Source organism: Nerophis ophidion, linkage group LG12 (assembly GCF_033978795.1).
Source record: "Nerophis ophidion isolate RoL-2023_Sa linkage group LG12, RoL_Noph_v1.0, whole genome shotgun sequence".
Taxonomy (NCBI): domain Eukaryota; kingdom Metazoa; phylum Chordata; class Actinopteri; order Syngnathiformes; family Syngnathidae; genus Nerophis; species Nerophis ophidion.
This window is the reverse complement of record NC_084622.1, coordinates 32,790,792-32,808,191: the sequence shown is the minus strand read 5'-3', so window position 1 is coordinate 32,808,191 and position 17,400 is coordinate 32,790,792. Positions and strand designations below refer to the sequence as shown.

Sequence of the window (17,400 nt, the reverse complement as noted above, 5' to 3'; positions counted from 1 at the left end):
TCATGTCCCTCTTATAGCAATAAGAGTTTGCATTTCTGCTGGTTTAGGGCACAAGTTTTTATCACTTTCATAAAAGTGAAGTGAAGTGAATTATATTTATATAGCGCTTTTCTCTAGTGACTCAAAGCGCTTTACATAGTGAAACCCAATATCTAAGTTACATTTAAACCAGTGTGGGTGGCACTGGGAGCAGGTGGGTAAAGTGTCTTGCCCAAGGACACAACGGCAGTGACTAGGATGGTGGAAGCGGGAATCGAACCTGCAACCCTCAAGTCGCTGGCACGGCCACTCTACCAACCGAGCTATACCGCCCCATGTTCATATTACTAATATTGTTGGGATTTCAATAACATTAGAAAGTGTTTTATGATACTTATTGCAAAATCCTTTCTTCTGTCTTCTGTAGTGTTGAGGTTTGTTGGCCCGACAGACAACATCTACTCCTGCAGTTTTGCCCAGATGCTTGAGCAGAGACTGGAGGCCGCCTTTGATGAGGCTCAGGACAAAGTGCTGGAGACCTACAGCAGGCTCACCGTGGAGGTGTGCACATGGGTTTGTTGAGACTATTGTCAGTGGTGAATGCCAACCTACAAAGGGCCTGATCAACTAAGATCCAAATAACAAGTACTAAAGAGCGTGTGCAAACTATAAAATTGTGTGTCCTGTTAGTGGGCGTTTTGCGGTTGATCTACTAAGACTGTGTGCACTATCGATAACAAGTGTAAACCCTGTTTTAATGAGGATTTGGTGTATACTCTGAGGGGCCGTTAGGGACATTATTCAGAATTACATCTTACATACACTACTGAAATGCTCTCACATAAACAACTGAAATGTTTTTCTCTCACACACACTACTGAAACACTCTTATACACACTACTGAAACACTCTTATACACACTGCTGAAATGCTCTCACATAAACAACTGAAATGTTTTTTCTCTCACACACAACACTGAAACACTCTTATACACACTACTGAAACACTCTTATACACACAACTGAAATGCTCTCACATAAACAACTGAAATGTTTTTGTCTCACACAAACTACTGAAACATTCTTATACACACTACTGAAATGCTCTTACATACACTACTGAAATGCTCTTACACACACTACTGAAATGCTCTCACATACACTACTGAAATGCTCTTACATACACTACTGAAATGCTCTTACATACACTTCTGAAATGCTCTCACATACACTACTGAAATACTCTTACATACACTACTGAAATGCTCTTACATACACGACTGAAATGCTCTTACACTACTGAAATGCTCTCACATACACGACTGAAATGCTCTTACATACACTACTGAAATGTTCTCACATACACTAGTATAATGCTCTTACATATACTGTTAAAAAAAAATGTTGTTTTTACAGGAAAACGCTGGCAGCTGGGGTTACCAGAGAATTCCTGTAAAAATTACAGCAGCACAGTAGATAACTTTACGGTCAAAATATGTAAATTGATTTACAGTGAATTAAATTACGTCTGAATCACATAAAAAAACTGTTAAGTATACAAAAAAAAGTGTTAATTTTGCATAACGGTGTTGTATATAAACAGACCAATTCCTGTATTTTTTACATGTAATAGTTGCTTATTGTGCATCAATAAATGATAAAATTAACAGGGAAATATCAAACAAAAAACTAATTTAAACTGGTAGAACAACAGTAAAACTTTGCATTTTAAATGGAGCTGTTCTGTATATTATACATAAAATCTATTCATAATATGCTGTATTTTTATGTTTTAATAATCCAGTTATTATGTAAAATTTCACATATAAACCTGCAAAATTATTTCTACTACCTGTACACCAAAACAAAAATACATCTTGAGAAAAGACGAGAGGAAAATATCACTTTTGGAACATTTATTCAACAGCCATCATTAATAGTTCAAAACAATGGGATTTTTTTTTCCTCTTCTTTTTTTAATACAACATGCAAAGAAGGAACATGTAATGGATCTTTTGACTGAATACAGGTTGAAATACTCCAGAAGATTAGCCTCTTTAAATCTGGACATTTGTCTAAGTGCCAGGTGCCCAACAACAACCGACACTCCCTGTCTGGAATGTTCAACACTATTTGGCATAAAACAATTAGGAGCATTTTTACCTCCAGAAGATTAGGCTCTTAAAATATGGACATTTTTGTCTGAAACAGGCCAAGTTACAGCTCTGGCTCGCTCGTTAGTGACGTAAGCTGCAGCCGTTAACGAGGAGTTTCTCCCGCTCCTTCCGCCCTCACGTCACTATCCAATCAGAGACGGGCTTCAGCTGCGCACTTTTCTAGAGCACTTTTTGAAATTAAAAATTAGGCGAACTGTACAATGAGAAAGAAGTAGCCTACAACTACAAGTCTGCGGTTAGAGGAGGTTGTTTAGCCTGTGGTAATGACACAATGCTTAAATTATTAATATTATTTTATCAATCATATTTATCAATAGCTGTAAGGTGAGGTGGGAAACAAAAAATCTTCCAAACAAATTATTATAACTGTAGCCTATATTTTTGTTTATGAATAGGCCTATAGGGAGCCTCTCATGTTCACAATGATTTTTTTAAGGTGTGAAAACATTTGTATTACCTCAATTTGCATTGTTTCATCAATCATGTTAAAAGTACAGCATACACTTGTAAAGTGACTTACACATTTTTTGGGGGTATTTTTCAAAACAAACTGACTAAAACTATAGTTTTTACAATATTTTCATGTCGAATTAACACAATTGTTTTGTTATGAGTATTACAATATTTCGCAGTTTTTGTTACCAATATTTGTAGTTTTCACAACTAAATTTGATTCTAATCACATGTTGTTGTAAATACCACAAAGACATTATGTTTAATAGTTTATAAAAGTTCACTGTAATTTAAACAGAAAATATATATTTTTGCATTTACAATACTTTTCTGTAGTGATTTTACATAGTTTTTATGTAAATTTCACAGTCATTTCTTACAGTGTACACTACTGAAATGCTCTTACATACACTACTGAAATGCTCTTACATGCACTACTGAAATGCTCTCACATAAACAACTAAAATGCTCTCACATAAACAACTAAAATGTTTTACTCTCACGCACACACACACACACACACACACACACACACACACACACACACACACACACACACACACACCACTTGCATGTCAGAGGCAGATTTAGTAGTATGTGTGCAAGGAATTCAGTTACCGGTGTATGTATGGGAGCATCTTACCAGTGTGTGTGAGAGGATCTTACCAGTGTATATGAGAGCATCTTACCAGTGTGTATGAGCGACATTGCATTCCGCTTCCGGTCACCAAAAATGTCCGCCCCTTTTCAGTTTCAGTTTTTTTTTTTTTTTAAAGCCAAGTTGTTTGTGAACAAAATTTCTGCGTAACTCCCGACAAGTAGCTTAACCGAGGCAGGAGCTCTACGTAATAATTTGAGGGCTTCAGCGGAGAATATAAGAACACTTTCAATGTAACAAGGGTCAGGCTGCTGCCGTGAGAGAATTTAAGTCCCTACCTTTAGTCAAAAGTGATTTATGACCCCTCATAAATCAATGATTTATGACCCCTCAAGGTCAAAGGTCAATGATTTATGAGGGGTCAAGTTCAAAGGTTAATGATTTATGAGGGGTCAAGGTTAAAGGTCAAAGTCAAAGGTCAAAGTCAAAGGTCAGGTTCAAATGTCAAGGTCAAGTGGGTGTGGCTTACCCGGAAGAGGGTGGAGTTAAGACCTGCGGTGGGAGTGGTTAAACCAGGAAGAGGGTGGAGTTTTAAACAGAAAGAGGGCAGAGTTAAGACCTGCGGTGGGAGTGGTTAAACCAGGAAGAGGGTGGAGTTAAGACCTGACAGGGAACAAAGGAGGGTTCAGTTTTTTTAAGAAAGCAATGTCATCTGAGCAGCATGTGACCATATATTTGATAGTTTAAATGTTTACGATCGTTTGAAACAACTTCCAGATTTCGATGTATTGATGGCTGGGAATGTTACGTGTGGAGATGTGGACACACACGCACACACACACACACACACACACACACACACACACACACACACACACACACACACACACACACACACACACACACGTAGAGGAGGGGTACAAAAGGGCGGTGTAAGGCTTAGTCATTATTTGGAGCTTTATACGTTAGCGTAAAGACTTTGTTCGATTCGATCATGATTAGTGAAACGCCTGTGTCGATTTATAAAAATAATAAAACTTACATTGACGCTCCGCAAAAAAGTCGAGTGTTTCTAAATCGTATTCAGATGCCGCCGACCGAGTCTTTGCGTGAGAAATGGGACTTGGAAGCGTACGGGATGGAGGGATCTTTTGGATTTGTATTCAGATACGAAATGGGTGATATCTGCTTATTTCAGCTAAAAGAAAGAAGAGACGGAAGCCCTTTCTCGATATTTTCATCGTTATCTACCGTGGATTGGGAAGTTTTTGGTGGACACGCACACACACGCACACACACACACACACGCACACACACGCACACACACGCACACACACACACACACACACGCACACACTTCACACGCACACACACACACACACACACACGCAGAGGAAGGGTACAAAAGGGCGGTGTAAGGCTTAGTCATTATTTGGAGCTTTATACGTTAGCGTAAAGACTTTGTTCGATTCGGTCATGATTAGTGAAACGCCTGTGTCGATTTATAAAAATAATAAAACTTACATTGACGCTCCGCAAAAAAGTCGAGTGTTTCTAAATCGTATTCAGATGCCGCCGACCGAGTCTTTGCGTGAGAAATGGGACTTGGAAGCGTACGGGATGGAGGGATCTTTTGGATTTGTATTCAGATACGAAATGGGGGATATCTGCTTATTTCAGCTAAAAGAAAGAAGAGACGGAAGCCCTTTCTCGATATTTTCATCGTTATCTACCGTGGATTGGGAAGTTATTGGTGGACACGCACACACACACACACACACGCACACACACGCACACACGCACACACACACACACACACGCACACACACACACACGCACACACACACACACACACGCACACACACACACACACACACACACACACACACACACACACACACACACACACACACACACACATTCGTACGCACTGAAACAACTTCCATACCTCACGAAAACATATTTAAACAGATGGAAAAAACTATCGCAGAACACAGTGTCACGTAGCAACTGGTCTTTACGGTCGTTTGAATCAACAGGTCAGTTTGGGGTACAAAGGAGGGTTCAGTTTTTATGGAAGCTTGAGAATGTCGTATGAATAGCAGCTGGCCACCCATCTGACAGTTTAAATGTTTACGATCGTCTGAAACAACAGGACACGCACGCACGCACACACGCACGCACGCACGCACACACACACACATACACACACACACGCACACACACACACACACACACACACACACCATTACCTCTGCTTTACCATGTTATTAGACATTGGTTTAACTCCATTTAAGCATTTAAACGTTAAAAGCATTGCACTTGTACGACGTTGTAATACTTTTTTTTTTACCAGCCGATGACGACGAAGTGAAAGACGATGAACTTTGCTTAAACGGTCTTACAAAGTTGGAAGATGATTATCGAGGTGTGTTTAAACCTTCGAATTATTTAATATTGTGTGTATTCATTATTTTGTTTTATAGAGGATTTGCCGTAAGATCCTAACGCGATCGTTTTAACACAATCGCAGTCTGGTGAGTCAAATGATTCTCATTTTACAAGAAAAAAAACATGCGGTATACGATACATATATACATATATTTACTTACATCTCCGGCTCGCTCGTCTCCCTTAAAGCTGGCGGGTCCGTCAACGGCCGTTCCAGGCAGAGGAGAAGGCTTGATTGTGCCAAAGACTCCAGACATCGAATCCTTGCTCCGAGGGGAAATCATCGAAAACGACGGTGAATGTCCGACAGGCACCCGCTGTAAGTTTTTCTCGTTTTCTGTAAGCTTTTTAAGATTCTCAGGAGCTTTAAAGAGCTCCTCTCACTCTAATGTCTTTCGCTCAAATGAATTTCGCGCCTAAGGGGAATGGGCGGGGACTGATTCCGGAGGTGGGCGGTTGTTTCCGCCAAGCAACCTTCTGGTTGAAATGGAGTGTGGATCAAGATGGATCCCTACTCTATATTCTTTTATTTAACCCAATGTTTTTTAAATACGTGTATAATGCTTTATATCCTATGTGTTGTGAATTCCATCCTACAATATCTTCCAAGGAACCCAAAGAAATGTTACCACACCTCCCGCTTTATTTATTCTATAGATTACCTGAACTATTTCATAAACTAAATCTTGTCTTGTTTCTGATGCTATGTTTTTTTATGCTCATCAATGCACTGTTGGACTGCGAGCACACAACTACTTTCCTTGCTTTGTTTTCCTCTATCCAGTTAACTGCCATATAAATTGCTACCAATTCCCCCGTAAAAACAGATAGTTTATCACTGATTATTTTATTTAATACTATGTTTCCTTGTGGGATAACTGCTACAGCTCTTACCTTTTTTTTTTTTTTTATATAGTTTTTGATGCATCCGTATATATCATATCTCAATCCATTTTTCTATCCGGTAACTATTTAAATTTCTATTCTTTAGTAATTGCATGTTTTCTTTTGGGTTATCAAACATCCACGGTGGTATTGCAGGCATTGGTACTGTAGGACTAACTTTAATATTGTCAATTTTAACTTTATTACATATGTCTCCTATAATCCACCCAAAACTATTCTTTTTTGTTTTCTCTTTTTCTTGGCAGATTGGTAACACTGGACAAGTCGGATATCCTTGCTTGGATCCTTTTAAAGTTGCCCGATAAACTGCTGAGAGTTGATCTCTCCTCTTGTCCAAAGGTTTTTCGTTCATTTTTACTTGTAATACTGCCACTAGGGTTGATGTAGTAGCTCCACAACATAACCTTAAAGCCTGTGACTGGATCCGGTCTATTTTCCCAAGTCATGTTTTTGAAGCAGATTGGTAAATAATGCATCCGTAATCAATAACAGATGGAATTAAAGTTATAAATATATACATGTATTGTTTTCAACGTTAACCTATCAGCCCCCCAATCATTACCCCTCAAAGACCTCATTATATTTAACACCTTTTTACTTTTTCCCCTATTTTTTTATTTTCCGGAAGGAACACTCCTGAAGGAATAAATAAAGTACTATCTAATCTAATCTAATCAAATCTATTTTGCTGATGTGGGTTGACTAGTTCATATTTTTATCAAACCATATTCCTAAATATTTAAATACTTGTACCTCTTCTATATTTTCACCTTAGAGTTTTTATTTGGAGCTTGTTTGGTACTTTTGTCTTTGTAAAATGTATGACTTTTGTCTTTCCAACAGAGAATCTTAAACCTCAAGCCGTTCCCCAGTCTTGAACATTATTTACCACTTTGTTAGTTTTTTGATTATTTCTTTTGACTCTAAATAATATACTAGTCTTTCATTAATCTTTTTTTTTTTCCATTACTTTTCCCCAAATTTATAATTTCCTGCCTCTTCCGGGTCTTACCCTGACTTGCATATTGGAATTGTTACCGCTAATTTTCCCCTCTGCCGGTCATTCTCCTTCTTCATATATCCTGTCATATCATTTCAAGACCACTTCTTTGACGATGCCACCTAAGTTTTTGATCATTTGATAACCCGCTAGGTCTTTCCCCGGTGACGTATTTTTAACCTTTTTCAAAATTCGAACCATTTCATTCAAAGAAAATGTCATATCCATAGTGTTGGTAAAGCTATTAACGTTGTCTTCCATCATTTCCCCAATATTTAAACTCATTGTTTTTTCTCTCTTTTGTTTTTCCACATTTCTCAAATTATCATTACCGTGCACTTTAACAAATGTTTTTGCTAAAGGTTCTGCTGTTTCTTTACCCGTGACTACATCTTCTTTGATAAATGTGGCACATCATCCTCTTTACCCTTCATTCCTATCTTTACGAATTGTTATATATCCTTTTATTATAAAGTTTAATTTTGGCTTCAGCCCTGTTTCTTGAATACAAATTATACGTGGTTTAGTTTTCATATTTTTAATATATCCCTTTAATTCATGTTCGGTTGCTATCAAACTTCTGGCATTCCACCGGACAATTAACAGGGTGTTGGAATGTGGTAACATGACTCCGTCACGTCTACTCTCCGTAGTACAGCTTGCACCCGGTACCAAGATAGTTCTTTCAACAACTTTGATGCTGCTTTGACAATTATTTTGATCTTCTCAGTCTTATTTTTACTTTCATTTTGTATCAAAGCTGAGTTGTGCTCTCTGGTTTATTTTGCAAATGAACCGACAGAACATGATCATGTACAAGACTCGCCTACCCACAATGCACTGCAACCCAACGCTCCTGGTCGGATGTTTTTTTCGGGGTTCATGGAGAGATGCGGTAAAGAGTGGTAGCCAAGACACACGGTCACACACGGTCACACACGGTCACACACGGTCACACTCGGCAATTATTTTGACCTGGGGAGCAGATATAGAGGAAAAAATGTGTCTGGGGGGCCGGGATATCTGATTTTCAGGTACAAAAAACTTCACAATGACACAAAATAAACACAACAGTTAAACCTCACACTAAAAACAAGACATTGACTTGTACGTTCAAAAGACAGAATAGAACAAGTCAAGACATGCAATGCCATCTACAAAATGTTATGTAAATGTTAGTCATTACACACGCGGCTATGGTTTTGATGTATTTGTTACAGACATGTTTACGTCAAGTAACATCACATGGTTCCATTTGCACCTTTCAACAAATCTGAAAAGGAATATTAAGAAGTAAAACTTATATTTAATCCTACCTCTTCTCCGAGCACACGGTGACTGTACATACGGGTCGAAAAATGTTGACCTAATTCAGCATTTCTCAAAGTGTGGGGAATAGAGACATGACAGGTGGGGCGCGAGGAAAGGGAGGACATTTTTATTTTTGATTTTTTTTACTGGCTAAAAATAAAATGATCCTGAAAGTGATCACATTCATTTTAGATTTAATTATACTGTACAATATCCTTAAAACATGTCCTTGTGAAATAATTGATAATATTGTACATTGTACATTTTACTCCTCGTTTCATATTCAAAGTGAAAACATTTAAATGATCGGTTTGCCGTTTAAAGTGAGATCCGTACAATTAGGTCAGGGCTTCTCAAACTTTTTTTTTTTCTGTCATCCCCACTTTAGACTCAAGGCCCACCTACCCCCATCGCCCCAACAAAACAATTTATTGGACATCATGTGTGGTCTCGAGTTGTCTCTTTACTTTGTTGGGCCTCATGCTGTCTGCTGCTAGCCGTTTTAGACAAAGAACACACAGGGGTCTCTCCTCTGCCCCCACCTCCGCTGCCGTGAATCCAAGAGCAAGATACCCTTCGCCATATTTTCTTTTAGGTTGACTTTTTGGTTGATTAGACCCGTCATATTTTTGTTTCTCCGCAGACCTTTGAGGTGCGAGTTGCAAATGTATCCATTTTGTGTAATTGTGGTCCGCACATTAGCCTGCTACCCATCCGCGCGAAAGTTTGTTCCTCTTAGCCCTGCCTGCAAAAGTTACTGTTGCTATGTCTGTCAAACTTTCGCTCCTGCCGAGAAATTTAAAGCCTACAGGAAAAATAAGTAATTTACATTTATTTATACGGCGGATTTCACAGACAGAATCACAAAGTGATTTACAGTGTGTATAGAAAATGAAAGCATAGTAAAAAAAAATCAAAAATAAAAATGTCCTCCCTTTCCTCGCGCCCCACCTGTCATGTCTCTATTCCCCACACTTTGAGAAATGCTGAATTAGGTCAACATTTTTCGACCCGTATGTACAGTCACCGTGTGCTCGGAGAAGAGGTAGGATTAAATATAAGTTTTACTTCTTAATATTCCTTTTCAGATTTGTTGAAATGTGCAAATGGAACCATGTGATGTTACTTGACGTAAACATGTCTGTAACAAATACATCAAAACCATAGCCGCGTGTGTAATGACTAACATTTACATAACATTTTGTAGATGGCATTGCATGTCTTGACTTGTTCTATTCTGTCTTTTGAACGTACAAGTCAATGTCTTGTTTTTAGTGTGAGGTTTAACTGTTGTGTTTATTTTGTGTCATTGTGAAGTTTTTTGTACCTGAAAATCAGATATCCCGGCCCCCCAGACACATTTTTTCCTCTATATCTGCTCCCCAGGTCAAAATAATTGCCGAGTGTGACCGTGTGTGACCGTGTGTGACCGTGTGTGACCGTGTGTCTTGGCTACCACTCTTTACCGCATCTCTCCATGAACCCCGAAAAAAACATCCGACCAGGAGCGTTGGGTTGCAGTGCATTGTGGGTAGGCGAGTCTTGTACATGATCATGTTCTGTCGGTTCATTTGCAAAATAAACCAGAGAGCACAACTCAGCTTTGATACAAAATGAAAGTAAAAATAAGACTGAGAAGATCAAAATAATTGTCAAAGCAGCATCAAAGTTGTTGAAAGAACTATCTTGGTACCGGGTGCAAGCTGTACTACGGAGAGTAGACGTGACGGAGTCATGTTACCACATTCCAACACCCTGTTAATTGTCCGGTGGAATGCCAGAAGTTTGATAGCAACCGAACATGAATTAAAGGGATATATTAAAAATATGAAAACTAAACCACGTATAATTTGTATTCAAGAAACAGGGCTGAAGCCAAAATTAAACTTTATAATAAAAGGATATATAACAATTCGTAAAGATAGGAATGAAGGGTAAAGAGGATGATGTGCCACATTTATCAAAGAAGATGTAGTCACGGGTAAAGAAACAGCAGAACCTTTAGCAAAAACATTTGTTAAAGTGCACGGTAATGATAATTTGAGAAATGTGGAAAAACAAAAGAGAGAAAAAACAATGAGTTTAAATATTGGGGAAATGATGGAAGACAACGTTAATAGCTTTACCAACACTATGGATATGACATTTTCTTTGAATGAAATGGTTCGAATTTTGAAAAAGGTTAAAAATACGTCACCGGGGAAAGACCTAGCGGGTTATCAAATGATCAAAAACTTAGGTGGCATCGTCAAAGAAGTGGTCTTGAAATGATATGACAGGATATATGAAGAAGGAGAATGACCGGCAGAGGGGAAAATTAGCGGTAACAATTCCAATATGCAAGTCAGGGTAAGACCCGGAAGAGGCAGGAAATTATAAATTTGGGGAAAAGTAATGGAAAAAAAAAAAGATTAATGAAAGACTAGTATATTATTTAGAGTCAAAAGAAATAATCAAAAAACTAACAAAGTGGTAAATAATGTTCAAGACTGGGGAACGGCTTGAGGTTTAAGATTCTCTGTTGGAAAGACAAAAGTCATACATTTTACAAAGACAAAAGTACCAAACAAGCTCCAAATAAAAACTCTAAGGTGAAAATATAGAAGAGGTACAAGTATTTAAATATTTAGGAATATGGTTTGATAAAAATATGAACTAGTCAACCCACATCAGCAAAATAGATTTGATTAGATTAGATTAGATAGTACTTTATTTATTCCTTCAGGAGTGTTCCTTCCGGAAAATAAAAAAATAGGGGAAAAAGTAAAAAGGTGTTAAATATAATGAGGTCTTTGAGGGGTAATGATTGGGGGGCTGATAGGTTAACGTTGAAAACAATACATGTATATATTTATAACTTTAATTCCATCTGTTATTGATTACGGATGCATTATTTACCAATCTGCTTCAAAAACATGACTTGGGAAAATAGACCGGATCCAGTCACAGGCTTTAAGGTTATGTTGTGGAGCTACTACATCAACCCTAGTGGCAGTATTACAAGTAAAAATGAACGAAAAACCTTTGGACAAGAGGAGAGATCAACTCTCAGCAGTTTATCGGGCAACTTTAAAAGGATCCAAGCAAGGATATCCGACTTGTCCAGTGTTACCAATCTGCCAAGAAAAAGAGAAAACAAAAAAGAATAGTTTTGGGTGGATTATAGGAGACATATGTAATAAAGTTAAAATTGACAATATTAAAGTTAGTCCTACAGTACCAATGCCTGCAATACCACCGTGGATGTTTGATAACCCAAAAGAAAACATGCAATTACTAAAGAATAGAAATTTAAATAGTTACCGGATAGAAAAATGGATTGAGATATGATATATACGGATGCATCAAAAACTATATAAAAAAAAAAAAAAAAAGGTAAGAGCTGTAGCAGTTATCCCACAAGGAAACATAGTATTAAATAAAATAATCAGTGATAAACTATCTGTTTTTACGGGGGAATTGGTAGCAATTTATATGGCAGTTAACTGGATAGAGGAAAACATGTTTTTACGGGGGAATTGGTAGCAATTTATATGGCAGTTAACTGGATAGAGGAAAACAAAGCAAGGAAAGTAGTTGTGTGCTCGCAGTCCAACAGTGCATTGATGAGCATAAAAAAACATAGCATCAGAAACAAGACAAGATTTAGTTTATGAAATAGTTCAGGTAATCTATAGAATAAATAAAGCGGGAGGTGTGGTAACATTTCTTTGGGTTCCTTGGAAGATATTGTAGGATGGAATTCACAACACATAGGATATAAAGCATTATACACGTATTTAAAAAACATTGGGTTAAATAAAAGAATATAGAGTAGGGATCCATCTTGATCCACACTCCATTTCAACCAGAAGGTTGCTTGGCGGAAACAACCGCCCACCTCCGGAATCAGTCCCCGCCCATTCCCCTTAGGCGCGAAATTCATTTGAGCGAAAGACATTAGAGTGAGAGGAGCTCTTTAAAGCTCCTGAGAATCTTAAAAAGCTTACAGAAAACGAGAAAAACTTACAGCGGGTGCCTGTCGGACATTCACCGTCGTTTTCGATGATTTCCCCTCGGAGCAAGGATTCGATGTCTGGAGTCTTTGGCACAATCAAGCCTTCTCCTCTGCCTGGAACGGCCGTTGACGGACCCGCCAGCTTTAAGGGAGACGAGCGAGCCGGAGATGTAAGTAAATATATGTATATATGTATCGTATACCGCATGTTTTTTTTCTTGTAAAATGAGAATCATTTGACTCACCAGACTGCGATTGTGTTAAAACGATCGCGTTAGGATCTTACGGCAAATCCTCTATAAAACAAAATAATGAATACACACAATATTAAATAATTCGAAGGTTTAAACACACCTCGATAATCATCTTCCAACTTTGTAAGACCGTTTAAGCAAAGTTCATCGTCTTTCACTTCGTCGTCATCGGCTGGTAAAAAAAAAAGTATTACAACGTCGTACAAGTGCAATGCTTTTAACGTTTAAATGCTTAAATGGAGTTAAACCAATGTCTAATAACATGGTAAAGCAGAGGTAATGGTGTGTGTGTGTGTGTGTGTGTGTGTGTGTGTGCGTGTGTGTGTGTATGTGTGTGTGTGTGCGTGCGTGCGTGCGTGTGTGCGTGCGTGCGTGTCCTGTTGTTTCAGACGATCGTAAACATTTAAACTGTCAGATGGGTGGCCAGCTGCTATTCATACGACATTCTCAAGCTTCCATAAAAACTGAACCCTCCTTTGTACCCCAAACTGACCTGTTGATTCAAACGACCGTAAAGACCAGTTGCTACGTGACACTGTGTTCTGCGATAGTTTTTTCCATCTGTTTAAATATGTTTTCGTGAGGTATGGAAGTTGTTTCAGTGCGTACGAATGTGTGTGTGTGTGTGTGTGTGTGTGTGTGTGTGTGTGTGTGTGTGCGTGTGTGTGTGTGTGTGTGCGTGTGTGTGTGTGTGCGTGTGTGTGTGTGTGCGTGTGTGTGTGCGTGTGTTTGTGTGCGTGTGTGTGCGTGTGTGTGTGTGTGTGTGCGTGTCCACCAATAACTTCCCAATCCACGGTAGATAACGATGAAAATATCGAGAAAGGGCTTCCGTCTCTTCTTTCTTTTAGCTGAAATAAGCAGATATCCCCCATTTCGTATCTGAATACAAATCCAAAAGATCCCTCCATCCCGTACGCTTCCAAGTCCCATTTCTCACGCAAAGACTCGGTCGGCGGCATCTGAATACGATTTAGAAACACTCGACTTTTTTGCGGAGCGTCAATGTAAGTTTTATTATTTTTATAAATCGACACAGGCGTTTCACTAATCATGACCGAATCGAACAAAGTCTTTACGCTAACGTATAAAGCTCCAAATAATGACTAAGCCTTACACCGCCCTTTTGTACCCTTCCTCTGCGTGTGTGTGTGTGTGTGTGTGTGCGTGTGAAGTGTGTGCGTGTGTGTGTGTGTGTGTGTGCGTGTGTGTGCGTGTGTGTGCGTGTGTGTGTGTGTGTGCGTGTGTGTGCGTGTCCACCAAAAACTTCCCAATCCACGGTAGATAACGATGAAAATATCGAGAAAGGGCTTCCGTCTCTTCTTTCTTTTAGCTGAAATAAGCAGATATCACCCATTTCGTATTTGAATACAAATCCAAAAGATCCCTCCATCCCGTACGCTTCCAAGTCCCATTTCTCACGCAAAGACTCGGTCGGCGGCATCTGAATACGATTTAGAAACACTCGACTTTTTTGCGGAGCGTCAATGTAAGTTTTATTATTTTTATAAATCGACACAGGCGTTTCACTAATCATGACCGAATTGAACAAAGTCTTTACGCTAACGTATAAAGCTCCAAATAATGACTAAGCCTTACACCGCCCTTTTGTACCCCTCCTCTACGTGTGTGTGTGTGTGTGTGTGTGTGTGTGTGTGTGTGTGTGTGTGTGTGTGTGTGCGTGTGTGTCCACATCTCCACACGTAACATTCCCAGCCATCAATACATCGAAATCTGGAAGTTGTTTCAAACGATCGTAAACATTTAAACTATCAAATATATGGTCACATGCTGCTCAGATGACATTGCTTTCTTAAAAAAACTGAACCCTCCTTTGTTCCCTGTCAGGTCTTAACTCCACCCTCTTCCTGGTTTAACCACTCCCACCGCAGGTCTTAACTCTGCCCTCTTTCTGTTTAAAACTCCACCCTCTTCCTGGTTTAACCACTCCCACCGCAGGTCTTAACTCCACCCTCTTCCGGGTAAGCCACACCCACTTGACCTTGACATTTGAACCTGACCTTTGACTTTGACCTTTGACTTTGACCTTTAACCTTGACCCCTCATAAATCATTAACCTTTGAACTTGACCCCTCATAAATCATTGACCTTTGACCTTGAGGGGTCATAAATCATTGATTTATGAGGGGTCATAAATCACTTTTGACTAAAGGTAGGGACTTAAATTCTCTCTGCCGTGGGTTGCACCTGCAGGATGTGACACCTGAGCGGCCACACAGACATTTTTAAAATAAGATATACATTTCTTATATAAAAACAAATCTTTAACGGCAAAAAACAAAAAAAACAAAAAAAAAACGCTTGCAGGCACCAAAACGAATCAAAGGAATTTTCTTAAAATCGACCACTTACTGTAAATCATCCAGCAGTTGTAAAATTATAATATAATATTGCTGAAAATAAGATACAGTTGTCTATTTTATTTATTCATGACAGTCCAAATATGTTGACACATACATGCAAGTTAGAGGATTCTCTCGCCTTCGTCGTTGTCTTCTCTCAAAACCATTTTTGCTTAACTGTGCCAGTTTGCGCGTACATGTCAAATATGCAAAATATAAACCCAAAACAGAAGCTGCAGAACAATTTTAGGCATAATAAATCTCGTAGGGAGTGCTAAATGACTGAAAAATTAATAAATGCTAATAATCAGCACCTAGTCTTTAAATACTTGAAAACAAGACACGCTTGGGGCAGCTTGGCTCGGTTGGTAGAATGGCCATACCAGCAACTTGAGGGTTCCAGGTTCAATCCCTGCTTCCGCCATCCTATTCGCTGCCATTGTGTCCTTGGACAAGAAACGTTAGACTCCTGCTCCCAGTACCACCCATACTGGTTTAATTGTAACTTAGATAATGGCTTTCACTTTGTAAAGTGCTTTGAGTCACTAGAAAGAGCGCTATATAAATATAATTCACTTCACTTAATTAATTACGCTCATTACGTACGTTATACATTTTTCACTTTTAATTACATGCAAACCTTTAGTAGATTTGCTCCAAAATGTGTACTGAAGAAATGATAAGGACTTACCGTATTTTTCCTCATAACTCGACAGTGCACCTTATAACATGATGCGCCTAATGTAAGGAATAAGTTAGGTTGAGCTTACCCACCTTGAAGCAATTTTATTTGGTACATGGTGTAGTAGATAGATATATAGATAGTACTTTATTAGTGTTTTGATAAGTGTGACCAGTAGATGGGAGTCAAACACAAAAGATAAGTGTAGGCTGCACTGTTTGAATATGAGTATTGTTATGGTGCGTGTACAAGGTAAGACATATTATCTGGCATTTTGTTTCGCAATATTATGCAAAAAGCCACTTTTCTTACTTTCTGATACCTGCTGATCTGTATTTGGGATCTGCATAAATCCTAAAAAAATTGTGCTTGTCCGCCTTTGTAGTCCGTGGAGACACCATAGTCAATAAGCTTCTTCTTTTTCTCTATCTTCTTATGTGACATTTATCCTCCGCTGTTGCCATTTCTAATATAAACTAGCGTAAAGTTTTTACTTATGTCCGTCAGTTAATTTGCCACGAAAGCGCTAAAACATATTGGTGTAGTGAGTATACATTATTCACCCAAGAAACTTTATTTATTAGAGTTTCAGTTGTAAGTTTTTTCAGGGGACACATTTACGGTTTTGTTTTTTCCGGATGAGGAGATGCTGCTCCGTTATTGATTTAAGAAAGGTCTGAATGTCATTAAAAGAGTTAGCTCCATCTTTTGACACTTCTTCCACTCCCGTCCTTGCCCGCTACCCCGCTACAAGAAAGATGACGGGTAGAAGACGCTGCCGAAGGTGAGCCACGTAAATAAGACCGCCCACAAAACGGCGCATCTGAAAGCGACTGTCAGAAAGTGGCTTGAAGATGATCTGTAAAACATCATCAATGCAACATTTTGACAAAAGAACCACCATCACATCTTATGTACACCACAAGGAAGTGTTTTACATTTCGAAAAAAATTATAGTAATACGACTCCTTTAATGCGGTATATATACTGTATAATACGGTGCGCCTTATACATGAAAAAGGATAAAAAATAGACCATTCATCGGCAGTGCGTCCTATGGTCCGGAAAATGCGGTAATTGCTAAAAGTATAGTTTGGTTGAAGCCAGACACAATTCTGTTATTTCATTGTGGGATTGTGCCTTATTGGAACATTGTGTGTATTTACCTTGCCCTACAATGGACTGAGAACCAAAACAATCTCTCCGCCTTCATGATCTCTGCTTTTTGTCCCT

General features: G+C 38.7%; 1 protein-coding gene across 2 annotated transcripts in view; it reads left to right on the top strand.

Moving 5' to 3' along the window:
• Nucleotides 1–17,400, top strand: part of kiaa1549la (KIAA1549-like a) — a 299,333-nt gene that overhangs the window by 116,315 nt on the left and 165,618 nt on the right. For both annotated transcript variants that reach the window (XM_061917395.1, XM_061917394.1), the window contains exon 6: nucleotides 407–540. In XM_061917395.1, the coding sequence (XP_061773379.1) occupies nucleotides 407–540 (134 nt within the window). The remainder of the gene's footprint in view (nucleotides 1–406; nucleotides 541–17,400) is intronic.